Below are 27857 nucleotides of genomic sequence, written 5' to 3' on the forward strand. Positions count from 1 at the left end.
ATTTCCTGTTGGCAGCAGAGAGCAAGTGAAAACAGAAGCCACAGCGGGCATCGGCCCCCTGCAGAAACACCTCCCGCGCCATCCACCCGAGGCTTCCCAGGCCCCTGGGCCCGGCGCCCCGGCCTCGCCGGTCCTGATCCCGAGGGCGGTGGAGGCCGCCGCGGGCACAGGCAGGACCTTCGCGGACCGCACTCCCGCACCGGGCGGGGGAGCGCGCCTCGCCGCCTGCGGCGCCCAGGCTGTTCGGCGCCCCCTCGGGCTCGGGCTGGCCCTGGCTGGGCGCAGGGCGCTGGGGACCGCGATGCCGGGGCGCGCCCCACTCCGCGTGGCCCGGGGGACCCTGGGCTCCTGGCTGCTGGGCGGCCTCTGGGTCTGCGCGCTGAGCGGGCTCTGCGGCCTGGGGGCCGGGGGCTCCCCGGGGACGCCGCGCCCGTGCGAGGCGCCGCAGCAGTGGGAGGGGCGCCAGGTGCTGTACCGGCAGAGCAGCGGGCGCAACAGCCGCGCCCTGCTCTCCTACGACGGGCTCAACCAGCGCGTGCGGGTGCTGGACGAGAGGAAGGCGCTGATCCCCTGCAAGAGGTACGCGGGGCACGGCGGGGCGCGGGGGACCCGGCCGGGGCGAGGTCTCCGGGGCTGCGCGGCGCCTGCTCCCTGCTAAAGAGAAACTTCGCAAGGGGGCTCGCTGGGGACAGCACGGTCGGGGGCTGGGTGGAGGGCTGGGCCCACCGGGGGTGGCCAGTCAGCGGGTACTCTGTGATACCCAGCGAGCGGGCCGGGAAAGAACCCGGCAGGGGCGGGATGGCTCTGCCAGGCGCCCCCAGCCCAGGTCGCCCGGGGTCCGCACACTGCTGAGTCAGGCTCGCGGCTCGTGGAGCCCCCTTCAGCCTAGGGCGTGTCTTCTGCGCTATCTTCTCTCTTCCAGGAGCCATCTGCCAGGGAGGCACGCAGAATATATATTTTGTAACAATTTATTTTTTGTATTTTAAAGGAATATGACCACACTCCAAAAGGTGCGGGGATCGATAGAAAAAAATGTCACCCACAAATCACCCTGTTACAACTATTAAAACTTTGGTCTACTCTTTAAAAAATTTTTAAAGCAAGTTTTGCATACCGTGACCGAAAAACATATATTATCTGGATCTTTTTTATATAACTTGATAGCTTAGGTGTTCTCATTGGCCATTTCATCAGTTGGCCCCGTTTGTTTTTAATGGCTGCGATATTCCCTAGAGGGGCTATACTTTAATTTTTTTTAACCGCTGGTCTGAAAGTTTACCTTTCCATATCTGTTGTGACAAAGGTCTCCCTGTTTCTGAGACCTCGTCTCGCTTCTGACCCCTTTAAGACGTGGTTTCTGTTTGGGATCACCACTGTCAATTCCACAGCCTTTCTGTTCTTCCGTTTGCTTCCTTTGGCCTTGTGTTGCCTCTGGGTGTGGCATTTGCATCACTAGGCGTGCCGTGTGAATGTCAGCGGGTTAAGGCTCCAGTGGGTGGTAAAATCTATGGCAAATCTTGATATTTCACCTATAAGCATTCGTTCACATATTAGGCATCTTGAAGAAAGTACGGAAGTGTCAGAAGCTTTCAAAGCAGTATATTCAAGAGTGCAAGATAACGCATCATAGAAAGGAAGCCATGAGTGCCGAGGAGTCCAGAAGCCGCTGAGTCATCATGGGGCACTGGGAGTATCCATGAGGCCTTTCAGAAACATGAATGCTTCCAGTTAGGTCTCGAAGAACATAGTATTAATAATCACAACCACCAACTTTGAGCACTTATTACATAGTAGGCGTGGTGCTGAGGACTTTCCACATATTAAATGATTTAGTTTAAATCTCACAGCGTAGGTTTTATGATTTCTATTTTGCAGACAGAGAATCTGAGGTCTAGGGAGACTAAACGACTTTCTCCAGATCACACAGCTGGGACATGAGGAAGCTGAGTGGATTCTGACACCTATGACATACATGGCTCTCATCCATCCATCCATCCATCCATTCATTCATTCATTCAACATGCATTTTTTTGTGTCAGGCCTTGTGTCTAAACAGAGTGGGGTCCTGGGTTTCAGGGAGGTCATAGTCCGGGGGTGGAGCACCATACATAAAAATTCCCATGCAGTGAGATGAGGGCTGAGCTGGGTGTGATGAGAGCACCTCAGATGGGCCCCTAACCCAGGCTTCCTGGAAGAGGTGAAACATGAGCATGTCCCAAAGTCCCTGCACAAGCCCACCAGAGGTGGTGTGGAGGAAAGACTGGTGCCGGGCTGTGGGTGTGCCCCAGGACACTCTGGAGCAGACCGGGCTAGGACGCCGAGAACTGCAGGCCAATCACTAGTAGGACTGAAGCGGGGAGTATGATGGATTGGGGAGCCACTGGAGGACTTGTAAACAGTGGAATGCCATGACTGGATAATATAAAGACCACTGGATGTGTCATTGAGAATAAAGGAGAGCAAGCGTGGAGACAGAAACCTGACCTAGGGGTCTTTTATGGGGTCCCAGTGAGAGATGGACAGTGGCAATGGTGATTGTGAAAGGCAGATGCGCTGGGAAGTGTTGAAGAGGTTTATTGAAGGATGTGCAAATGATTAGGTGGTATGGGGCTGGCGTGGCGAGGGACAGGGAAGGGTCGAGGAGGAGGCCCCCACTTTTGACTTTTGATGGCCTGGAATGGATGGCGATGCTGTTCCCTTTGATAGGCTTTGGCTTTCTGCACTTCTGATTAGGGCTCGGTTGCTCCTCTTTGTGCGCCTTGCTGGGAAGGCTGGCGCGTTTGTGGGGAACTGAGGAGTAGTCATGTTGTGGGTGGACCGGAATGCCCCAGAGCACACTGCTGAGGCGGAGGAGGACGCCAGGAGAAGGATGGGGTACATCCCCCGGAGGGAGTATGTTCACAATTACAAGATTAGGCTTTAGAGTCGGAAGTGTCTGGGTCTGAATCCAGATTCCTAACGTGGGTGTTTGGGTAAGTTACTAACATTTACTGAGCCTCAGTTCCCTCATTTACAAAATGGGAATACTCATAATGCCTCATTTATTGGATTGTTGTGGGATTCAATGAGTTCAAGCAGTAAAGGATTCAGTGAGTTTCCAGTGTAAAGCAGACACTGTGGTGTCTGACACACAGTGCAGAGGGTGCTTAGCATATGGCCATGGTTGTCCCCATTACCACCGCCATCGTCACCATCGTGGTAAATTTACTGTGGCCCAGAGACTGGCTGCCAGCCCTGGGGCTCAGACACTTGATCTGGCAGTGCGCTCAAGGGCCCTTCCTTTGGGAGCTGACTCTGGAGTAAGCAAGCTCAGATGCTAAACTGTACATTTCACTGAGTGCTGTAGCTGGCTTGGGGGCCAGAATCCTCAAATTCACAAGACGAAGTCATTCTCTCCCTGTCGGCAGAACAATGTGGGGAGCCAAATCATAATGAGCAGGTTGTGAGCAAAGAGTTGGAGCAAATTCATTGAATCTAATGATTGCCTGCTCTAGGCTAGGTTGTAGGCTCAATGCTGAGCGTTCCATCAGGAATAAGACAGGCCAGCCCACGGTAATCAGGCCCAGATAGAGTGACCCATTCATTTTCACCACAGACACGACTTGTCGCTGGTTCTATTACGCCACCCCAGTGCTGCTGGCCCAGACTCCCTCTGCTCTGCACAGAGCCTGGTGCGTACTGCTCAGGTCTGTCTTAGCAACTCTTCTATGTTTCCATGATCAATTAATATGGTCTTCAGATGTGTGTCTTATATCTTTAGTAAGGTCTTGGCTAAATCTTCCTGGCCTAGAAGCTTTTTTGTCCCCATGTGGTGATTTCTCATTTTTCTGCCCCAGTCCATCAAGTGTCGATTTCACAGTTGAACTTTTAGAAGGAAATTTTCTTCCTTTCCTTTGCAACTTCTTGGCAAGGTTGTGTCTCAGAGTTCCATCTCTGGCCCTGTGTCAGATGTAGAAGAGAATGTTTAGTGCATAAATGCATTTTTAAGCTCTTTAAATATAGATTTGTTGGGATAAACTCAGAAAATGTTTCAGGTATTAGTAGTCTGGCCAAGAAACCAGATGTTATTTGAAGAAAATATGGATGGGTTGTCTCTTCACATTTATTAGTAAGTTGAGAAGTACATTTTAGAATTGGATCAACTTCTTAAGATTTTTATTTTGCATCCAGATAGTTATGGAAAATCTCACTGATAGTTACTGTGAATGACTAGAATTTTCCAGGCTTTCTTTTCCCTGAGATGATGGAAAAGATTAAACGACTTTACAAGCTTCAGATAAGACAAGCCTTAGCAAAGAACGGGAAATATTAGTAATTGATACTATTTTGTTTTCTGGTTCCAACTATCTTTCCTGACTCCTTGATTAAACTCACAAGTATTACAGTTGGAAGACTGAAGGGAAAGCAAGAAGATTATTTTCATATTTCAGTCAACATGTTGAACTTTAGGGTGAGGCAGTGTAGATCCTGAAGGTTAGACCACCAATAACTTACCACTCCCGCTTACAAAATGGTGGCTTGGGTGTTGCAATTAATGACGTAGAGTGAGCAGAGAGGCGTTAAGAGGATATGCACCAGTAATCAGGGATAACATCTTAGAAGACGGTTCAACTTCCAATTCTACTTGTTTGGGGAATTTTTTGTGGTCAAAGATAAGAGGGAAAAATGTCTTAAGTGGAGTGGCAAGTGGATTCTTATTCAACTTCTCATCAGTTCATGTTTGTCTCAGTTTTCCCAGACTATTCTGTTTCTTGGAGAACAGAATATCGTCTCTCTTCTCTATTTTCACAGAACACACCTAGTGTAGTGGAGAAAGCATGGGCGTCCATTTAGACAGTCATGGGATGCTACAACGTGGCTTCTAATCCTGGCTTCACTACAACAAGGTCCTTAGTTTCTCAGAATGTCAGTGTTTTTCATCTTTTAATTTAACTTTAATGATATCTACGATGCTGATACTAAATAATATTTAGGGCTTCTTTCCTTTTTCTTTAATTTTTTATTGAGGTTATGATAGTTTACAACCTTGTGAAATTTCAGTTGTACATTATTATTTATCAGTCATATTGTAGGTGTACCACGTCACCCTTTGTGCCCATCCCCCACTCCCCTTTGCCCTGGTAACCACTAATCTGTTCTCTTTGTCCACATGTTTAACTTCCACATATGAGTGGAATCATACAGAGATTGTCTTTCTCTATCTGGCTTATTTCACTTAACATAATACCCTCAAGGTCCATCCATGTCATTGTGATTGGGACAATTTTATCCTTTTTTATGGCTGAGTCGTGTTCCATTGTTTATATATACCATATCTTCTTTATCCAATCGTCAGTTTGTCAGTGGGCTCTTAGGTTGCTTCCACGTCTTGGCTGTTGTGAATAATGCTGCAATGAACATGGTGGGGGGATGGGTCTCTTGGAATTGCTGATTTCAAGTTCTTTGGATAGATACCCAGTAGTGGGATGGCTGCGTCATATGGTATTTCTACTTTTAATTTTTTGAGAAATCTCCATACTGTTTTCTATAGTGGCTGCACCAGTTTGCATTCCCACCAGCAGTGTATGAGGGTTCCTTTTTCTCCACAACCTCTCCAACATTTGTTATTTTTTGTTTTGGTTATTTTAGCCATTCTAGCAGGTGTAAGGTGATATCTTAGTGTAGTTTTGATTTGCATTTCCCTGATGATCAGTGATGTTGAGCATCTTTTCATGTTAGGCCTTCTTTCTTAAAGCTGGGTACAGATAAGATTAAGTGATATCACGAAAGCCTAATTGTACTTTTATTATATCAGGCTGATTCCTGTTTCTACCGCGATAGATTGAACTTGACATAGATTCTAAAATTGTGTAGATAAATTCAAAGTTCTTTTTCTTCCTTCTCCTTTTCAGCTAAGCTTGCGTTCATGGGTAGAGAAAAGAAGAGGCTACCCTTAAATGCTTTGGCCCCAAACCCAGAAGGCTCTCCTCTCCGTGGAGCCTGCCTGCATGCTAAGGGACTGAATAGGACTGCTTCCAGAAGGGCCCCTCCAGGTATCTGCTGTGGAAGATTAATTCCAGGGGGTGTTATCACAGTAGGTAACTTCAACGATCATGCGTGTTTGAGAATCAGGATAAGGTTTTTTATTTCTTTAAATATATAATTTTATTTTGAAATTATCTCACACTTATGGAAAAGTTGCAATTACAGTACAACAAGCTTTCTTCCCCTTGAACCATTTGAGAGTGAATTGCCAGTTTGATATCCCCACACCCCCAAATACTTGAGTGTGTCCTACAAACAAGGACGTTCTCCTGCATAACTGCAACGCGACCGTAAAAATCAGGACATTAACATGGATTGATTTCTGCCGTCGGAAATTCGGATCTCATTCAAGTTTTGCTCGTTGTTCTTTTCCTGTTCTTTGTAGCAAAAGGACCCAGTTTCTGTTCATGCATTGTGTTTAGTTTGGTGGTGTGTCTCTGTCTGGAACAGTTCCTCAGTCTTTCTTGCACTTTGATCCTTTTGAAGATTACAGGCCAGTTATTTGGTAGAATGTTCCTCGATTTGGGTTTGTCTGATGTTTCCTCATAATTAGATTCCAGTTATTGACCTATAGTAGCAATATCACAGAGGAAATCCTCTGTTCTTATTGCATCCCAAGGTTTGCTTTGATCACTTGATTAACTGATGTCTACAAGGTTTCCTCAGTGTCAAGTGACACTTTTTTACTTTGCAGTTAGTGAGTATTTTCTAGGGAGATATTTTAAAACCATGTACTTACCTCATTCTTCATTAAACTTTCAATTTATTCATATCAGCCTGGACTGAAGGATTCTCATTGTATTGCATTTACTCTCACTGTTTATTTTGATGTTCAAATTGTCCCCGATTTGGCCAGTGGCAGCCTCTTTGACATGTCTCTCTTATTCTTTGAGCACTTCCTTGCATTCTGGCACCACAAGATATTCCAAGAGCATCTGTACTTTCCCTGCCAGAGTCTGGGAATAAGCCATTTCCCCAGAAGCTCTGATACTTTTACTGGAGTGTAATATTTGGAAGCCAAGATCTTTGCTCTAGTTATGCTCATGGCTGACGGGTGGCACTGCTCCCAGACCTTTTCCATTGACAAAGCAAGGGGCTATAGGTTTGAACACACACACACACACACACACACACACACACGCACACACAAACAGAGTCACTCATTCACTCACTCATTTATACACACATTTACATCTATATTTATTTCTAAGCTTCCAATTCTAATCCATAGAGTTATTTAGGCCAATACTTGCAATTCGAATCCACCACCACATGGTTCCTTCTAGTTTTCTCCTGTTCATTTTTGTAACTCCTTTTTCAGACAGTGAGAAAATGGGCTCCCCTTACTCAGTTGCAGTCGGTAACCAATCGTGCATTGCTGTGATGCCCCCTCCCTGCAGAGGTGCCCTCCTGACCTCGCTCCGGCTCTGTGGTGCAGGCCAGGCCATGCACACACCACTCCTGCTCGGCCCTACCTAGTGGCTTTAGACTAAATTGTTCAGTGAGAGGAAGGGAAGGTCAGGTTACATTTTTTCGGATGTTTGTTTTGGACTTCTCAGAGTAACATCATTTCTCAGGATAAATCCTCAGAATATGTCTATGCGGCTAGGGGAGGTAAATTAGTATGAAACGTTCAACAAGTTCATTTGATCATGAACCCTGTTTTGAATGGATTGGGCTTTTGTTTCAGGAAATCGCGACTTTCAGAATTTCAGGAGAATGTCTCCTTTGCCTTTCCTCCCTCCCCTTGATCTCCGATGGCCGAAGCCAGCATTTTCTTTTATGAGCTCAGGAAGTCTAGCTGCTTGTGGCCTTTTGATCCTCGAAAAATAAACCACGCTGATTTGCAGTACTGAGTTTTTCCTCAAGAAGGAGATTTTCTTGGAAGCACATAAAGTTTGCTTTAAGAGTCTTGATTCAGTGGGTCTGTTGACCCAGGATTTCAGAGGGTTGATGCTGGAATGTGGAGGGAGAAGTGAGAAGAGAGAAAAATTAAGTGCCAAGGAAGATGAGCCCAAGGGAGTAAAGAGCCTGGTGGGGTATAAGACTGACTTATAAATAGAAGCCAGAGGTGGTCGTCATACTGCTCTGAAAACATCTTTGCTTCTCTCCAATAACCTTGAGCTGTTTCTTTCTGATTCTGACCTTGAAGAGGGTGGTCAGGGGCAAAGTGCCCAAAGACCTGAAAATATTCCACCAATTAGTGGTTTGTTTTTCCTGGAATTAATGCGATAGTCTTATATTTCCCCAATTCCAGTAAAAATCTTCTATTTTTCCCCTTTATAATTTCTTTTATTTTACCCATCTTTAAAGAAAAAATTCTTCTCTCAATCCTGCTAGCTGCAACCCGATTCACCCCTTCTGCTTAAAGCAAATCTCATACTAACTCCCATTTCTGTCCTCCCGTGCTGTCTGGAACCTTCTCCAACCAAACTTTTCCCACCAAAACTCTACTGAAACTGCTGTGGTGAAGAGCAGTGCGCTCCACATTGCTCATCAAGTGATCTTTGGTCAGTCCTCATTTTATTGTTGGTCGTTTCCTCCATCTTGGTATACTTTCTTCACGTGGCTTTCAGGACACCACACTCTTCTGGTTTCCCTCCTTCTGCCTCATTTCCTCTTCTCAGTCTCCTTTCCTCTTCCTCCTCTTCTCTAAGACCATTAATGGTGGAATGTTCCAGGGCTCAGGCTTTCCATTTCTTTACTTTTTTGTCTATACCCCTCTCTTGGTAATCTCATCTAGGTCATGGCTTTCAATGCAGTCTTTACACAATCTCTACACGTCTCTACACGAGGATGCCCACATCTGTATCTGAAGCCTAGAGCTCTCTCCTGATCTCTACACTCACGTCCCAATGCTCAGTTGAGTTCTTCATTTCGACCTCTACTGGTCATCTCAAACTCAGCATGTCCAAAACTAATGCCAACCCTGCAAACAAGCAAACAAACAAACAAAAGTTCTTCCTCCCGTGGTTTTTTTTAATCTCAGCTAATAGCAACTCCAGTTGCTCAGGATTAACTCTTGGAGTCATCCTTGAATTCTTTTTCTCCCACTTGCTGCAAGAAATCCATCAGCAAACCCTATTGACTCTAATTTTGATATACACCCAAAATTTGAGCTCCCCTTACTGTCTCGGTCCAAACCTTCATCATTCTTGCCTGGATTTTTTGCAGTAGCCTCTTAAAATGTCCCCCTACTTCTGCCCTTGCCCACTTTGATCTGTTTTCAACATAGTAGCCAGAGTGATTCTGCTAAAAAGTGTTGTCTATGTCACTTCTCTGCTCAAAACCCTCCAATGCCTTTCTGTCTTTTGCAGAGTAAATGTCCTTACAAGGGCTCGGCCACCCTATGGGATCTGCTCCTCCACCCCCTCCACACCTTGTCTCTGACTTCACTCCGTCATCCATCCGTTATCACATCACCACCTCACTCATTCCAGCCCCCAGCCTCAGCATGCTTACTCCTTTGCCACTTGTTCCCTCTGCCTAGAAGGCCTTTTCCCTAAAAAGCTGTGTGGCCCACTCCCAAATTAGACTGTCTCTCTTCTTCACATTCTTATACACCCCACCTCACTGCCTTATATGTTGAAGATACTTAACCACCATGTAACATATTGTTTAATATTTCTTAAGTCTGTTTCCTCCTCTCCCCGCCTCCCCTCGCCCAAAGTAAGGCTCTGTCAGGTCAGCGATTTTTATCTGGTTGGTGCTATATCTCCAGCACCATAGAACAGGGACTGACTGAATTTTTTTTAATAAGTGAATGAGTAATAATGATAACATATATTCATTGTAGAAGGATATTTAAAATACAGATATGGAAAGAGAAAGAAGTAAACATTACCAAAATTGTCCAACCACGGTGACTACTGTTAACATCTTCTGAATATCCTAGGAATTTTCCAGATGTACAATATACATACTGTAGCACATACTGGTTCATAATGGGCTTTTCTATCATCTTTGAACTCCCGGCTTCTCCTCATTTAGGTCTCAGCTCATCACCTCCTCAGAGGGGCCTTCTGTGACCATCCAGCGAACCCCTCCCCACAAACTGCTCTCCATCACATCTTGGTCTGTTTACCTCAGGACGCTATCACCATGTGACTTTTTCTTGTCAGCTCATTCGTTTGGTGTTGATCATCTGTCTTTCTTCCCTGGAGTGAGAGGAAAATGTTATCAGTCTGGTTTACCACCAGATCCACAGCACTTAGAAGTGCTTGGCACGGTGTGAGTCTCAATAAATGTTTGTTGAGCAAATAAATACCCTTTTTATGGCTTTTGGATTGCGAGCATTAAACACGTTCAAAGTGGATAATCTAGATAACAGAGAAGAGCATAACAGAGTAAAGATCGCTCATAATTCTGCCACTCAGGATTAACAACCCTGATATATGTGCTTCTGGATTTTTTTTCTATTCCTGTTTATACAACTTTAAAATGAAAATGGAAACATGCTATGCAATTTTTTATTTAACAAAATATTGTGCATTTTCTTATGCCACTAAGTAATCTTTAAGAGAATCATTTTTAATGCCTGTGTGTTATTCGAGCTAATGGATAGAGCACAGTTTCTTTAAGCAGTCCCTTATTATGGGACAGTTAATGTTTCTTTGCCCTCTATTTTTCACTAGTAGAGACAACTACATGTATAACTTTGGATTTGAGTACAATTATGTGTGTACCATTTTTTAATATATTTTGGATAAATTCCTAGTTAAGAAAATGACAGAAAAGGGATTCACACATTTAGAATATGAGTGTCCATGTTTCCTACACTCATGCCTAAGAGGAGTCTAATGATTTTTAGTGATTTCTAATATGATAAACAAGAAACACAAGGGCAAAATGACATACCTGCAGTGATGTCACCCTCTGTGTGATTCTCACTCTAATGTGAATTTCTCTAATATTTCACAGTTAGGTCACCTATAGGCTGCTGGTTTAACAAAGATACTTTATCATGTTCAGTAAATATTTTTCTGACCTATTTTATAAAGAATTTATTCTAATTAGGATAGATATTAAATTTCACCAACCTAGTGATTTGTACTAATAGATTGCCTACCATTAAACCATCTTTGCCTTCCTGAAATACACTCTGATTATATATTATCCTTTTAATAGTCTGCTTGACTTGATTTGCTGGTATTTTAAGATTTGTTTTTAATCCATAGCTACAATTTAGCTTCATCTGTAGTTTTTATTTTTGTCCTTCCTATATTTTAATGTCAGATTTTTCATAGCTTTGTAAAAGAATTGGGGAGCTTTCTATGTTTCTCTATGCTCTACAGCCTTGAGGTTGGAAAAAACTAATTCGTGAAACCATTTGGACCCAGCTCCTTTCGAAGAAGTAATTCTTTGATCTCTTTTTAAGTGCAAAGATGTGAGATCTTAGTGGGCCATTGTAAAGATTTTTTTCTCTGATTATTCATCCACTTAACTTTCTGCTTCATTCTGAGTCAGTTTTGGTTATTTATATTTTCCTAGAAAATCTTCCATTTCATCAAGATTGTATTTATCCTCATAGGTTTGTACATGATTTTCTCTTAACTCTTAAAAAACTCCATCTTATATACTGATACCTTTTTTCCTTCCAAGTATTCTATATTTGTATTTTCTATCTTTTTCTCATAATTATATCTTTAAAAGTAAACTCAAAGATTTATGTAAAGGTTTTATAGTTTATTATTCATTTATATTTTACATTATGTATCTCCTTTGTTAATAATGATTTTTGGCATCAAATTACACTGCATACCCATATTTTGAACAGTTTTCATGCAGGTTGTAGTGGAACCTCCCTAGGAAGGCAGACCACAACCTCCAGAAAAGGATTCCCAGTGTCCTTTCATCCATGAGCCTCTCCCCAGCTGTACTCTCATCAAACACTGTCTTCAGTGTCTCTTTTGCTCCTCAATCTCAACTTTGGAGAATTTCCCCCAATGTGGGCATTGAAAGCTACCCAAGAACCAATGGTTTCCTTCAGAAGCAGTGCCTCTTAGAATCGAGAGGCTGTCCAAAGAAGGAGGCCCCCAGCAGGGTGTCTCCATTGTCCTCAGACCCTCCAAAGAAAGGAGAAACTCTTCGGACAGATGGCGCCCGAACAGAAGCAGGCAGCTGCCCCTGGACAAAAAGGCTACTTTTGTTGTGGCTAAAGTTAGATCTACTGGGAAAGTTCCAGCGTATGAGCTCTGCCGGTGAGTGGGAGTCACCAGCCTGCCCTCGAAGAGTCACCAAAGCAATGCCCCAAGCTCTTCCCATGTCTTAGTCCGTTCAGGCTGCTGTAACAAATACCACAGACTGGGGAGATTATAAGCAACAGAAATTTATTTCTCACAGTTCTGGAGGCTGGAATTCCAAGATCCAGGTGCCAGCATGGTGGAGTGAGGGCCCTCGTCCAGGTTGTAGACGTCTTGCTGTATCCTCCCATGGTAGAAGGGGCCAGCTAACTCTCTGGGGTCTCTTTTATAAGAGCACCAATCCCATTCACGAAGGCTCCATCCTCGTGACCTAGTAACCTTCCAAAGGTCTAACTGCTAATGCTGTCACCTTGGGCGTTAGGTTTACAACATATGAAATGTGGAGGAGACACAAACATTCGGATCATAGAACCCAGAGAATCTGCTGCTCTGGAGCATCTCAGAAGCAGCCAGGGGAGATGCTGGCTCACGGGAAGATGGTGGCACAGGGCCAAAGGGCACTTGAGTTCCTTGGTCTGATGTAGCATTGTTGGCTATGGGTGCGCTACAACTTATGAGAGATATATATATATAGTTATGAACTGCCAGACTAGTTGGTGTGGCATCCGGGAGCAGCCATGATGAATGTAAAGCCCTCTGAGGCTGCTCGAAAATACTTGCAGAGAAGACTGTGGTGAGCCAGCCCATCTGCATCAACTCCAAAGTTTCTAGAACATTCCTCCCTAGTCCCTTACTGAGACATCTCTTAATATCCTCTGGAATTGTAAGGCCTACTGCCCAGAGTGTCTCACCAAGAAGCTGCTGAGCCAGGATGTCCAGATTGGGAAAGGCAGATATTCCTCTGAGGAAAATGCCTGAGCCAGCGTGGAGCTAGCTGAGCTGGGTGAAGTCAAGTGGGAGCAGCACCTGCTTCAGGATCCCGGGACAACTCTTAGCAGGGGGCCCTGCTGGAAGTGGGGAGGTAGAGGCAGCAAATGTAGGGAAAGCATGAGAGGACGGAAGTTCTCATTTCAGGAGAAATGGGGCAGTGGACCAGTGGAGAATTCTACCATCCCACACCCTTGAGAGCAAAGGATGGTGGGGAGAGAATCTAGCCCAGATCTAATATCTATTGTAATGTCCTGTCAGGTGCTGTGTTCTGGTGTGATTTATGTGTTTCCTCCTGATGTGGCAGTCCTTCATCTCCAAATCAAGCCCTCCACCTGTCCCCTTACTCACACACTCTGTATTTCGGACACCGATTCTCCTCCTGGTCCAGCTCTGGGTACTGTCTGGCTTACTCTTGGGACCCTAGAGGAGGCATCCTCATGATGTCTCAGTTCTGCTTAAGGAGTTAGAGAATAAAGCTTGGGAATCTAGCTTTTTGATGCCAGAATGGCTTCTTTTTTAAAGGACAAGTATTTATTTAGGTCCCACTTAGTATGTTGAAAAGAATTTAAAGTGTTTGGATGGCTTCTAGTCTTTCCTTCTTTCACCATGCTGAGTCAAGCCTCTGAAAGGTCAACTTCTTCACTTGTTAAAACACAGAGGAATTTTTATAGTGCGTGTGATTGTACAAATTCTAAGTAGCTTTGCCACGAGGTCTTCTATTTAAGAAGAAACAAATTATTGTAATTTTCTATTATTCACTGCAATTTCTTTTATACTAATATTCTTATTTATCCGAATCCTTTATTTTCGTTCAGATTTCAGCCAGCGAGAGAACAGGTTCGATTAATTTTCTTCAGAGAGGGTGCTACTGGGGTGATATACATTCATCATTTTAGACATTTTGAATATCTGAGAACGTCTACTTATTGCTGTTGTACATAACGATAATTTTAGGGTGTATACAATTTGTTGGGTAATAATAGTATTTGACTTAAAAATTTTATGGCCTTTAGAGCTCTAGAAGAGAAGTCTGTTACCAACTAATTTTGATTTAGTTTTAATAGTTTTGTTTCTGCTCAAGTTTTTGTACATTGTGTCCATCATCCTTGAACTCCACTAACATCTCCAGTTATATCTAGGTGTAGGGAAGTTTCATCTGCTTTTTCTGGAGGTTTGATGCTGTTTTCTCTGTTCCTTGTAGAATCTCTCTCTACCTACATGCATTGGTTTTCTTACATCTGTCTTCCAAATTTCTTATCTTTTCATTAGCCTTTTCAACACTTTATGGTGTTCTGGAATAACACCTGAGTTCTGGAATAATACCTTTTGATTCGCTGCTTTTTTGTTTGTTTATTTGTTTTTTTGTTCTGTTTTTTGTTTATTTGTTCGTTTCCCGTACCCGATCTGCTTTATATTGCCTCCAGTGCATTTTCTATTTTGATAATCATGTTTTTCATTAGAAAGCTATCTTTGTGGTCACACATTATTCCTTTTTTTCATAAATACAGTATCATGCCAAATCCCAGTGAAAGTGAAAAATAAGATTTATATGTTAGTTTTATTCGCTGTTTTCTGGAAGGGTGTGTGTGTTTATATTTCAACATGGTAGGAACTGATATATTTCTACTGAAAAGCATAGTGCTGACTGGGTGAACCTGACTATCATTGTACACCCCCAACCTCCTTAATACCCCCTGCTATGTAGTTCTAGAAATCACTGTGTACCATGGAGACATGGATATCTCAGTACTAATGAGGCTGTTTCTTTTAGTGGTGGTGAAAAAAAGTCAGCTTGAACTAGTGTCTCATGAGGATTTTTTTATTATCTTCCATCAGACGAAAGAATGTATGCCTACACATTGCCAATATTCATCCAGATACATTTTTGGAAAAAAAAATCTTCCAATTTCTTGAGCACCCTTTTCTTCTTTTGAACTAGAATCCAAGTGGTGGAGACCCATCACCTGACAGCTTCTTAAATTGCACACATAATTATTTTTTGATTTTACTTTCCCTGGGGCTGCATTCTCAAGTAATTTAATTTTCCTTTTGTTATATGTGGTTGGCATTAGACTGCGCAATGAGTTTGTGTCTAACACAACAATTTTGAAATAGTGTTTTTCTTTTGTGTCTCATAATTTCTGTAGGGTGTAACTCAATCTTGATGTACGCCAGAATGGCAAGTGGCCGCAGCTCAGTTCTTCCTGCTGAGAGTCAGAGAGCCGGCATGCATTACTAATCTATTATATTGCATATTGAACAAATCCAAAGTTTGTCCAATTTCTTCCATAAAAGCCAAAGTCCTCTTGCAATCACAATATAATGTTTGTCACTCCCTTTTCTGTAATTTAATATATCTTGGATGGCCAAGCAGTTCTATGTAGATGGGAAGAGTCATTCCCTCCCCCCGTGGAGAGAGGCAAGGAGCACAGTGGTAATGAATTAGAATGAGTCTGGTAGAAGGTCAGACCTTGAGTCCAATCCTAACACCATTATTTACTACTAAGTTATGCTCTGAGTCTCATATTTTCTCATCTGTTTAAAAAAGGAAAAACAAAGCAAATAACATGTCAGCTAGCTGAATTTGCCGGTCTATAACCTCTGCCTTGGACTGTTTTTTTTTTTTTTCCTGACTACCCTGATTCAGGACAGAAAAACAATTGCCTTTGGCTAAAAAAGGCAGTAACTGTTTGAGTTCATCTACGCCCAGGCCAGGCTCTGATATTTCGGGTTCTATAATTGGCCAAATCCTGCTCATTCTGGAAGGGAAGGCTCTCAGAGAATTGTTGTAAAGAATCCAATAGATAATACCTGTAAAGCAGTGGTTTTTACTTACTTCATTTAGGGTGCTTTCAGCTGCAGGTGTCAGAAAAATCTAACAGAGGTTTAAACTATAAGGATGCTTGTTGTTTACATGTATCTGGTGATACGTGTTCCTGGGTCTGATTCAACAGGATATCCAAGGCCCCAGGTTCTTCTCCATTCATCTGTTCTGCCATTCTTAGAGTCTGGCTCATAGTTGCAAGATGACATGCTGACTTGTTGCCTCATGGCTTCAAGATGGCTGCCTCCACTCCAAGCATTATATCCCTACCCAGCTACGTTCTAAGATAGGTAATGAAGGAAGTAGCATAAGGACTTTCTTCTTCTTTTTTGAGAGAAGAGAAATTTTCAGAGTATTCCCTGTCCCCACGAACTTCTCTTTAGATCTCCAAGGCCAGAACCAATTATACTCCTCACTCCAAGGAAGACAAAGGAAGTAAGTATATTTTCTCAGCCTCTATATTGAGAGATAGGCAAGGGAGAAAGGGTGACAGTGCCTGCCAGGTCTTCCACAAAGTGGCCCACTGTAGCACTTGAGAATGCTCTCTCCTTCGTCTCTCCATCTCACCTGGATGAATTAACCCTTCTTTGTTACATAGTAGAATCAAGTCTTATGTGTGCAAGTTAAATGAGTAGCTTCTTTGTTAAACGTTAACTGATGATAATAAACACAACTATGATCAGACTTTCCTACAAAGTGGTAATTCCTTGCACTTATATAACTATGTTATACCCATTATCGCAAATCGTCTTCATAATAATGCTGTAAGCTTCCAAATTTTGGTCTCTCTTTACATATGAGAAATAGGGAGATTAAAATTATGATCATACAGCTCACCTGTGGTAGACTGGGAACCATGATAAATTGTCCTAAACTTTCTTAAAATGCCAGTCACATGATCTGTAAACCTTATCTTGAAGTAGGAAAACTAGACAGAAAGATTTTGTCCTGCCTTGTCATAGTTGGGGAAACTGTTAGTACCTTTTCTAATGGAAAGAAATTACTGAAGCTCTACATCCAGTTAAAAATTCCAGTGTTCCTTTTTGGAAAACAGTAGTATCTCTTCAAATATAAAATGGGAATTCAACAATCCCAGTCTGTAAATTTTTCACAGGGATATGAACACAGAGAGGCAAAAGGGTTTATCTGCAATTTATATTCAGCATTGTTAATATTAACAACTTGTGGAAATAATCTAAGTGGTCATGAGTAGGGGACTACTGACACAAAATGTGGTGCATATATACAAGAGAAATATGCATCTGTTAAAATTAATCTCGTTTATGAAAATTGATACAATCATTGATTAAAAATTCCCAAATAGCAAACTAAATCTAGCAGCACACTAAAAAAAGGAATACATTATGATCAAGTGGGGCTTATTCCAGGAATGCAAGGATGATTCAATTTTAGGGAATCCATAAACATCTATGAAAATAATCATGTGATCATCTCCTTAGTCTCGAGAAAGACAGTTGACAAAATTTAATAAACATTTCTGGTAGGAAAGCTTTCAATGGGAACTGATGGTTGCTTCCTAAATATGATAAAAACTGCATAGTTCTTAATTTACTTAATATTGAAACCATGGCCTCTTTCCCACTAACCCCAGGAAGGAGGCAAGAATGTCTGTTATTTCTCTTTTATTTAATATTGTGTTGGATTTATTGGCCAATATAATCAGAGAGGTAAATACAGGCAAAAGAATTAGAAAATAAGAGATGAAAACTATCGTTGCCGATGATATGGATGAAGTATATCTGGAAAACACAGCAGATCTAAAAAATAAAACTAATTCAAACAAGAAGAGAATTCAGGAAGGTAGCTGTATATAAAATTAACATGAAAAATCAATAGCCTTGATATGTATAAACAAAAGTCTGCTAGAAATAACAAGAGAAAGTTCCATCTGAAAAACCAATGGCAACAACAAAAGATAAACTACTTCTGAATAAATTTAAAAGAAATATGCAAAATCTTTATAGGAAAAAAAATTTCAAACACTCCTGAAATGTACAAAAAGACATAAAATAAGATTTGAAAGAATAGAAGGAGATTTTGGGGGGGGGCATAGGATGAGTCAACGTCATAAAGATATCTATTCTACTTACGTTAATATATAAATTTAACTGAGTCCCCCTCAAAATGCCAAAAAGTTTTTTTGGATCTAAATAAATTGATTCTAAATTTCATATGGAAAAATTAAAAAGCCCAAATATCTAGGATAACTTTGGAAAAGAAGAAGGACACAATGGGAGGACTAGAAGATTCTACCAGATTATGAAACACACTATTAAGTTTCTGGGTTTAGAGACACAGGTGCATGAATAGGTAGACAACCGATGGAATAAAGTAGAGTCCTGAAGTGGACCCACATACGGTGGGAATTGCTTTTTGATAAAGGTGGCATCTTAAATCACTGGGGAAAAGATGGACTTCTTAATCAATGGTGTTAGAGTAATTGGGAAAAGATAAAATTGCATCCATATCTCACACCAGACACAAGAATAAACTCCAAATAGGTTAAAGACCTAAATGTTAACAAAATAAAACCATACAGGGATAATGGAAAACATGGGTGAATTCCTTTATAACCTGGGAGTAGGGAAAGTTGTTCTAAATATGACAAAATCCAGAAGCAATAAAAGGAATTTGATTTTTTAAAAAAGTAAAACCCTTTGCAGTGTAGAAAACAATTTAAATAAAGTCAACAAACAGATGGCAGAGAAAAAATATCTGCAACTTATATCAGACTAAGATTTATGGTCTAATTAATAAGGCTAATTAATGAGGTATAGAAAATTGAGAAGAAAAACCCCAAAAGCTGATGTGCAGAGAAATGAACAGTAATTTCACAAAAGAAGAAGAGCAGATGGTCCTTAAACATGTGAAAAGATGGTCAACTAATGATAACGGGTGAAGGCAGATTAAAACCACACTGCTGAGGAAGGCTTCGGGGGGCCATATCTTGATCTGGGTTGGGGCTCCCAGTTTTTCACTTTGTAAAAATTCTCAAGCTCTACACTTTAGATTGACGCATTCTATTGTATGTATGTTATACTTATCCCCACAAAAAAGTTCTTAAAAAAAACCCTGACAGATAACATTGCTTACTTATCAGATTGGCACAAATCCAAGTTTGACGACATGGTCTGTTGGCAAGACTATAAAGAAAACAGGCACTCTGGTGTATTGCTGACCGGCATGCAAAGTGTACGACCCTATGGAAAGAAATCTGGTAATATTTAGCAAAATGCTTTTTGACCTGGTAGTTTCACATCTAGTAATTTATCTCAAATATACACTTCCAAAACAGCACATGATTATTCATTGTGGCTTTTTGGCAATATCATAGGAGGGGCGACAGCCCAACGTTCATCAGTAGGAGACTGACTAAATAAACAATGGTACTTACACACAATAAACTATTGTACTGCCATAAAAAAGCATGAGGACAATCTCTAATAGAGAGTGGAAAAGGCAAGGTGCAGAAAAGTGTAATAGCAAATTATCGCTATTTCAAACCTTTCGCAGCATAAAGCAAGCGAAATTGCTAATGTTTTTAGGAAGTGTGATTTTTATTTTAAGAGAAATGAGATACAAATATAAAAACAAAAACAGTAGGGGGGAACCTATCATGTTAAATTTAAATTAGAAATATCAATATGAATTAGTTTTTTTTTTAATGTAGGAAACTCTGACCACTGAAATGTCTTAAAGTAGTGACGTCCCAATGACAACGAGCACATCTACTGCCCTGATGTCGTTTCTGAGTTGTTCCAGGGTTCCTCAGAGAAATGGCTGATTTCAGATTTGGTGCAGGGAAAGTCCAAGGTGAGCACTGAAAGCCAGGAAGCAATCAGAGACTAATGGGGTTATGTCAAAAGTCACAAATACCACTTGGAAGGAGCTCCCACTGACGGAACTTGGGACAATTTGAGCATCACAAAGAATAATGACTTTAACTGTTTGTCATACATCAAATAAATAAAGACCTCAGAACGCAGAGTGATGATAGATAGATAGATAGATAGATAGGTAGGTAGATAGGTAGATAGATGTCATTTACTCTACTGTTGGTACTATTATGCCATCCTTCAGGAAATGCTTTTACCTACCATTAGGTGACAGTTATCAGGTAACAGGATGTTCCCAGCATCAAAGTATCACCCACCAATCACTTGGTAATTGCAAAAGGAAACCCTTTAGGATGGAGACATCTGGAGTCACCACCAGTAACTTGGTGATCAAAGTTAGTAGCTTGAATAGTAGGTGGGACATCACCTGCCTTCTGACGTGATGCCACATGAAGTACACAGTCTTACCAACGACAGGTTCTTTCCAAAAATCTTTAATCCAATTCTACTCAAGCCTTCAGTTCTCATGTCTAGTTTGTGGGACTGACAGAAGCTAGAGCAACAAGTTAAATGACACCATGAGGAAACTGTCAAAGGAATCTAGAATGTGTAAGATCTGCAAACCTGTGATGTTCACAAAGTCAAGGCCATGTTAAAAATAACAAAGATAGGAGTAGTGTTCCAGATTTTTGAAAGAGAGGAGATGTAACAGCCAAATGTGACAATGGAACCTTGCTTGGATTCTGATTTAAGAAACCAGCTTTAAAATATGTTGTGGGGGACAATTGAATATGGACCAGATATTAGCTGGTATTAGGGAATGAATTTTAATTTCTTAAGTGTGAAAGTCGTGGCCATGAGGCAGAAAGTCCTTGTTTTTAAGAAATATTTAGCAAATAGATAAGGCAAATATGACAAAATGTAACAGTTGTTGAATCTAGGTGGTAGGACTATTGTACTAATCCTTCAACTCTTCTGTGAATTTAAAATATTTCATAATAAATTAGGAAAAAGTTACTCCATAGATCTATATTTGACTTGGAAGGAGACCAAGGACAAATTTTTGAATTTAAAATGTAGGTTAGAAAACAAATAAATAACATTCACTCATTTCTTATAAAATATGAGTAGCACATATACTGAAAAATCAATATGATGTAGGGACACCCATTCATAGCAGTAGAATTCACAAGAGCCAAAAGATGGGAACGACCCAGTGTCCATCTGTGGATGAATGGATGAACAAAATGTTATGTATAATTCACTGGAATATTATTCAGCCTTAAAAAGGGAAGGAAATTCTGACACGCGCTATAACATGGATGAATCTTGAGGAGATTATGCTAAGTGAAATAAGCCAGCCACTAAAAGACAGATACTTTATGATTCCACTTGTATGAGGTACCTAGACTCATCGAGTTCATAGAGACAGAAAGTAGAAGGGTGGTTGCCAGGGGCTGGGGGACGGGGAATGTGGAGTTAGTATTTAATGGGTATAGAGTTTCAGTTTTACAGGATGAAAAGAGTTCTGGAGATTGGTTGCACAACAGTGTGAATGTACTTAACACTATTGAACTGTACACTCAAAAATGGTTAAGATGGTCAATTTTATGTTATGTGTATTTTACCACAGTTAAAAATAAAACTTTAAATTAAAAAATCAATTTATGTCTAGACACCTATGCGCAGAGTTATTTCTGTAAGTTAGAGTTTCTGGGCAATTTCTATTTCCTTTTCCATTTCTGTGTTGTTTGAATTTTTTGAATCAGTTTTGTAAAAATCAGAAACCTATTTTCATAAGAAATAAAAGTTCTGTATGCTTTTATCAGCACCACGCTCTAACCACCTGAGCTAACTGGACACCTAATGTGCTTTTAATGTTTTGGAAAACGTGGGGCTGGTACAGCCTGAGTTTTAGGAAGATGGATTTTCAGGAAACAACAGAAATTGCCCATATAGCCTGCAAATTTTGTTAAAAGCAACAAAAATCCTTTGTCCCATGAAGTGAGAGGGAAAATGGTGTGCTGGGCATTTCCTCTGTGTGAGCTTGCTGGGGAGAGCTCCGTCTGCTGGCCTCTCGGCTAGGCATGGAGAGCCTGACCTCGCTCACCGCCAGGCCCTCCAGGGAACTGTGCTTTGCTTGGTGTCTGGCCAGCGAGGAGGAGTCTGCACGCTGTCGCTGACCCAGGGCTGGCCTGCCTGTCTTGTCCTCTACGCCCGTTCCGGCACCTCACCTTGCTTGCCTGCACCCCAGGGGTGCGGTCTGTGACTCCTATGCTCACAGCTTCCTCCCCATCAGAGTCAGGCTTTGATCTCGCCTCCTGGGATCCAGTTTCTGTTGAAGTCAGTCTGTCCTTCGGGTCTCTGGTTATTACCCGCGCAGCATCCCAGGCAGATGACTCATTTCAACCCTGGCTGATCTCTCTGCATGTTGACCGGGCGCTATCAGGCTCCAGACCCTGCGTCCCATTTGCGATGAAGAACCTTACATCTGAACTATGGATATGTTCACACAAACATACAAGCCACTACAGCATCATGAAAATCTTCTTTTCCAAAACTTCACATGGAGCAGGACTCACTTATATCCACATGAGACTTTGAAAAGACAAATTATACGGTTCTACTTTGTTTCCTATTAAATTAATATTTTCTCTTTTACTTCAGGAACTGTCAACATAACCTCAATATCAGATTATGCCCTCCTTTTTAAAAATTAAATATTTTGAAAACGGAAAAGTACAGAGAACACCGTAACAAACACCTGTGTTCAGACCACCCAGAATTAGCAAATGTTAACATTTGGTAATGATTGTTTCAAGTCTAGAATTCTCGTTTTAAAATTAAATTTTACTTCTGTGTATGGGCAGAGATAGCGTCAGGAAAACAGTGAGGTTGGCAGTGTTCCTTTCCTGCTGTTCCCTCCTCTTCCCCAGCAGGTGACTGACCAGGCATCCGTGGCCCTTGGTTCTGCAGCCAGCCCTGCTGTGCCTCTCCCAGAACAGCTGTGCTGGCAGCTGTTAACCGGGGCTCAAGATGAAACAGTGGAGTCCTCAACTGTATTAGACACGAGTCCTGATTATGAGTCACACAAGAAATTCCAAGCAGAAAAAGGAAAATTTACTAGAACCAAGGAAACTTATCATAACTCTGCAGGGGGACCTCCAGGCACTGGGCCTCAGAAAAGAAATGCATCCGAGAAATGAGCAGAACAGCTGTTGGAATCCTGGCTTGTTAGGGCTTCTCTCTGCTTCATCTTGTACTCTTACTCAGTTCACAGGTTGGAAAATAGCCCCCCACGGCTTCTGCGTTGACGTATGACATGCCCAGCCACATCAAGAGACTGACTAGCAGACCTGTCAAAATTCCAAATGTCTGAAGGAGGGAGTCTGATTGTTGCGCCCCGGTCGGATGCCCACCTCTGGTCCAGTAGCTCTGCTGAGGCTGGCCAAGGTGGTGTCTGCAAACGTGGCTGCCAGGCTTCCACTTCTGTGATCCTGTGGTTTCAGGGGCTCAGGGCTGTTCTCAAGAAGGAAGCCCCTGTCTCCTGCAAGCGGCTGCATTTCTTCCTGGGGACAGTCATTGCAATTTGAGAAGCACATGACTGGAGTTTTAGCAAAAGCTAGGAATGACTCTCTAGGCTCAACACCTGGAACTTGGGAAAGCACAGAATAGTGAAGACAGCCACTCCTGAGGGCATACAGTACCAGTGTTTTGTGGGGGCCCTGCTGTCGTTAAGAAGATCATGGGACAGGATTTGTGTCTGGACTAAGATTCCCGTATTACTGATGGAAGGTACTCTGAAGTTGATGCTAATGTTTCTGTTTTCCTTCCATGAGTCTTGAGACCGATGTGCCAGGGACTTCACTGGACATGAGGAAGCAGTGACAAGCCAAGCCCAGACTCCTCCATAGGGCTTAGAGTTTGATAGGAGCCCTGCTTGTACAGTATAAGAGGGTGACTCCATTTTTGAGCAAGTTGGCATAAAATGAACGCTGTCCTTTCTTTCTGCATTCACTCCCACTTCTAAAGGTCTGAGCTAGCGTTTTACTCTTGTAAGCCATTTCAAATATCTTCTGGAATAAGCAGGATAGATATGTCTAAATACATAAAATGAAGCCATGTGTATATTTCTATACCAGCACGTAGAAAATAGAAACATACTATTCATGGTAGTACTATGTTGACCGTATGGACAGTGATCATTTATCATAATTTTTCCTGAAGGAAATAATTTTTAAGCTCGGACTTGGGATGGGGAACAGGTGTCCTCCGTGGGGGCTGTGGAATGGAGTGAGTCTCACATACCACAGATGGTTGGGTTTTTCAATCTTCATTTGCTCATGAAAAGCCACTTCTCTGGACGCTTCACCTTCTGGTGCTGCAAATTTCACTTTTTGTGGTCAGGGCTGCACCCTCGGTCTGCTGGACCAGCAGCAGTGGCCTGAGTGTTGGAGAGACAGTCAAATGTATGGAAACTCAGGGGCTTCATGCAACACCAAGAATCCCTGGCTTTAGGAAAGACACGGGGCTGGCGACCACACAGCATGCAGGGTGATGGCGGGGCCATCTGTGGACTCCAGCCACAGACTGAGAATACCTCGGGCTCATTACACTCATGGGGTGTGCACGGGGCACAAGAGACGAGGCCGGGAGCATGCAAACTTCACAGGGACCCATTCAGCCTGGGATCCCCCCGGCTTTTGTCCTTGCTCGTCTCAGCCTCCTCCCGGTATATGAGGGGCACCTGTTCTCAGAGCAACGACACCTCCCCAATGCCCTTTTCTCAGGACTGACAGTTGAGACAATGGCACACGGGTGCCTGGTCCATCCTCAGTGGGGTGTTGCCGTCCTACATTCAGTAGGATACCCTTGTAATTCATAGACTTAGTGCTGCAGGAATAACTCAGCCGTGCCAAGGGCCAGATCCCCCTGGGCTTCTGTGTCTCAAAGATAAGTCACAAACCAGGGCTGTGGCTTCCTCAGGTTTGTATGGCTCCTAAGCACAGCGTCTGGCCTATAACAGGTACATAATCGATAATTGTCCAATGAATAATCAGTTTTGACCTCTGAAAATTTTAATTATTTCATGTTCAGGTTGTTCATGCATCAGTGTTTATGAATAAGTAAATGATTGCTCAGCAAGCAAAACTGTTTTTTTGCTATTTTAAGTGTAATTTACATCAAAGGCCTCTATGCAGGTAAAAGGCGTGGCGTCCATAATTCCAAGTCCTGCACTGTTCTCTTCTAACCTGTCTTTCAGATTATTTGAATACATTTTGCTCTATAAGGATGGAGTGATGTTTCAGATCGAACAAGCCACCAAGCAGTGCTCCAAGATCCCCCTGACGGAGCCCTGGGATCCTCTGGACATTCCTCAGAACTCCACCTTCGAGGACCAGTACTCCATAGGGGGGCCCCAGGAGCAGATCACCGTCCAGGAGTGGTCCGACAGAAAGTCAGCTCGATCATGTAAGGGTTCAAGAAAGTATTCAAGTGATGCATCTCAGGGAGCGTGATGGGAAAAAATAGTTAAGTCCATTTAGGAAGGTAGTCGTTAGGGAAATGTATGAGCTTAATTGAAATGTTTAACCCCACTGAAGTCTCCGCCTGTACTCTGCTAATTGTCTAGCACCAGGATCTAAGCATCGTATTTGAAACACCGCAGGCTTCTGGCACCACCTGTACCTCTCTGCCACTTTGGCTGTTATGAGCTTAGCCTGGACTCCCACGTGTGTTGGTCCCCCGAGGCCAGTGACATGGAAGGCGTTTGTCTAAGGCATACATTAGAATCAGGTGCTTTCTTCTCCTTCTCTCGCCTCACTCCCCAGAGTTGCAGTGACCAGATCTACTCCATTGTTGTGTCTGCTTTTATACATAGATGTGAAGCTCTTCTCTGCTCTGTTGCCAGTACGCCTACCCCAAGACTGTTTCAAAAACACAGGCCTTTATGCTGTGGAAAATGGCATAGCTGGTTCCCCCCCCCAAATTAAGCCTAGAATTACCATATGACCCAGCAATTCCACTTCTGGGCATATACCCAAAAGAATCGAAAGTAAGGATTCAAACAGAGATTTGTACGTCCATATTCATCTTCAGCACTACTCACAATAGTCAGAAGGTGGAAACAACCCAAGTGTCCGTCAGCAGATAAATGGATAAACAAAATAAGGCATATACATGCAATGGAATATTATTCGCCCCTAAAAGGAAAGAAATTCTGACATCTGCTACAACATGGATGAACCTTGAGGACATTATGCTAAGTGGAATAAGCCAGTGACTAAAGGACAAGTACTGAATGATTCCACTTATCTGAGGTAGCTAGAGTCATCGAGTTCATTGAGACAGGAAGTAGAGGGGTGGTTGCCGGGAGCTGGAGGAGAGGGTATGGGGAGTTAGTGTTCAATGGGCACAGTTTCAATTGGGGAAGATGGAGAGGTTCTAGAGGTGGATGGTGGTGACGGTTTCATAACAATGAGAATGTACTTAATGCCGCTGAACTGTACTTAAAAATGGTTAAAATCACAAATTTCATGTATATCTGATCACAATAAAAAAAATACAGACATTTTGCCAATCTTCTATATTAAAAAGTCGACTTCCCCTCCTCTTACAGATGAAACGTGGATTGGGATTTATACAGCCAAGGATTGTTACCCTGTCCAGGAAACCTTCACCGTAAATTACAGTGTGATATTGTCCACGCGGTTTTTTGATGTACAGCTGGGCATTAAAGACCCCTCGGTGTTTACCCCCCCGAGCACGTGCCAGACCGCCCAGCCGGAGAGGATGAGCGAGGACTGCTCCTGGTAAGCCCATGAACGCAGAGATGACAGCATGGGACGCCAGATGCCAGCGGCCCCAGCTCGAAAGGGATTTGAGACTCGAGGAGATGAGAATCTTCGTTGGAGATAAATATCATAATTTTAGGAAGATAAACATTGATGTGGATTTTTTTTTTTGTATATATGATTTTGACTACTCAAGCTATGTTTACAGAAGGGAATAGAATGGAGAGTAGGTGGTGATATGAACTGAGGAGATGGCAAATGTGGTGTAGCCTGTTTGGGTGCGCGCTTCTGCGTGACGCACACAGGGCTGAGTGTCAGAGGGGCGGTTCGCCTTGGGAGGGAGGTGTGTTTCACTGCTGACAGTGCCGCCCCCACCCCATGTTCCCTTAGCTACTAACAAAGTCATCCCTCAGAATCCCTTTCTGGCTTAAGAGCTGTATGGCACGACCCAGCTGGGAGGGAATGAACGGCTACAGTACGAAGGAACTGTTCCTCTAAAGAGACGTTTTAAACAAGAGGGTTTGGAAAATGTTAATGTCTATCCCCAGGTACGCATGAGCCATGTATGCTTCCTTTTCTCTATGCAAGAGTATTAATCTATGTGCTGAATCGTCACATACCTGTCAATAGACCTAAAGAGACAGGGAGTATTCTAAAAATAGCACTGAACTGGGCGTCAGGAGATGGTTGTCTCTGACATCCGGGACTAGAATTTCCTTGTACCTGAACTCCTTGGGTCAACTAAATGCACTATGCTTTCCCTCGCCTCGGCCTTCCTGGGCCCTGTGTCACAAGCTCTCTGTCTGACATCTGCTCCTCCTTCCTGGGTCAGCGCGTGCATCGCCTTTGGAGAGCTGCTCCCAGGCCTGGACTGGGTGCACCTTGCGGCTTGAGCATGCTGTTCTCACCAGGCTGTGTGTTACCTGCCTGCACTCCCAGCCTGGCTGTGAGCTCCTTGAGTACGGGTCCGTGTTCTGTTTACTTTTATATGCGCAGCACCAAGTAAGTGCCTGGCACGTGGTCAGTGCCCTAAATTTTGGTAGAGTGGAGAATGCTAGCCTCTCTGGTCCTTGCTTCCTCATCTGTGAAATGGGATTGGGTTTGCTGATCTCCAAGTAGACTTGCAGTAATAAAATTTATTATTCTAGATTCTTCTGCTATTGCATTGCATCTGGCTATCTCTTTGTCATTTATTACCAGGAGAAACGTGTGACATTTATATTACACTGAAAACAATCTGTATTACTCACAGTTTATGTTATTTCAATAAACGAATTTAATTGCA

At 42.7% G+C, this 27857-nt stretch overlaps 1 protein-coding gene across 2 annotated transcripts; it reads left to right on the forward strand.

Moving 5' to 3' along the window:
• On the forward strand, positions 1 to 27857 carry EPDR1 (ependymin related 1). Of its 2 annotated transcripts, XR_011437699.1 has the most exons (4): positions 168 to 579; positions 5892 to 6032; positions 25042 to 25250; positions 26398 to 27857. XR_011437699.1 is itself a non-coding variant. In XM_023638932.2 (3 exons), the coding sequence occupies exons 1-3, from the start codon at positions 302 to 304 to the stop codon at positions 26592 to 26594; spliced, it is 684 nt and encodes a 227-aa protein (XP_023494700.1). In that variant the 5' UTR covers positions 1 to 301; the 3' UTR covers positions 26595 to 27857. The 2 variants fall into 2 exon arrangements, 1 of the variants encoding a protein (XP_023494700.1); XM_023638932.2 differs by lacking the exon at positions 5892 to 6032 and having other exon boundaries at positions 1 to 579.

Source organism: Equus caballus, chromosome 4 (assembly GCF_041296265.1).
Source record: "Equus caballus isolate H_3958 breed thoroughbred chromosome 4, TB-T2T, whole genome shotgun sequence".
Lineage (NCBI taxonomy): Eukaryota > Metazoa > Chordata > Mammalia > Perissodactyla > Equidae > Equus > Equus caballus.

Bases quoted from the DNA above. Each gene is read 5' to 3' on its own strand.
- EPDR1 (XM_023638932.2), top strand. From the start codon at position 302: ATGCCGGGGCGCGCCCCACTCCGCGTGGCCCGGGGGACCCTGGGCTCC. The intron at 580-25,041 runs GTACGCGGGGCA...CCTGTCTTTCAG, and splicing joins GCGCTGATCCCCTGCAAGAG to ATTATTTGAATACATTTTGC. The intron at 25,251-26,397 runs GTAAGGGTTCAA...CTCCTCTTACAG, and splicing joins CAGAAAGTCAGCTCGATCAT to ATGAAACGTGGATTGGGATT.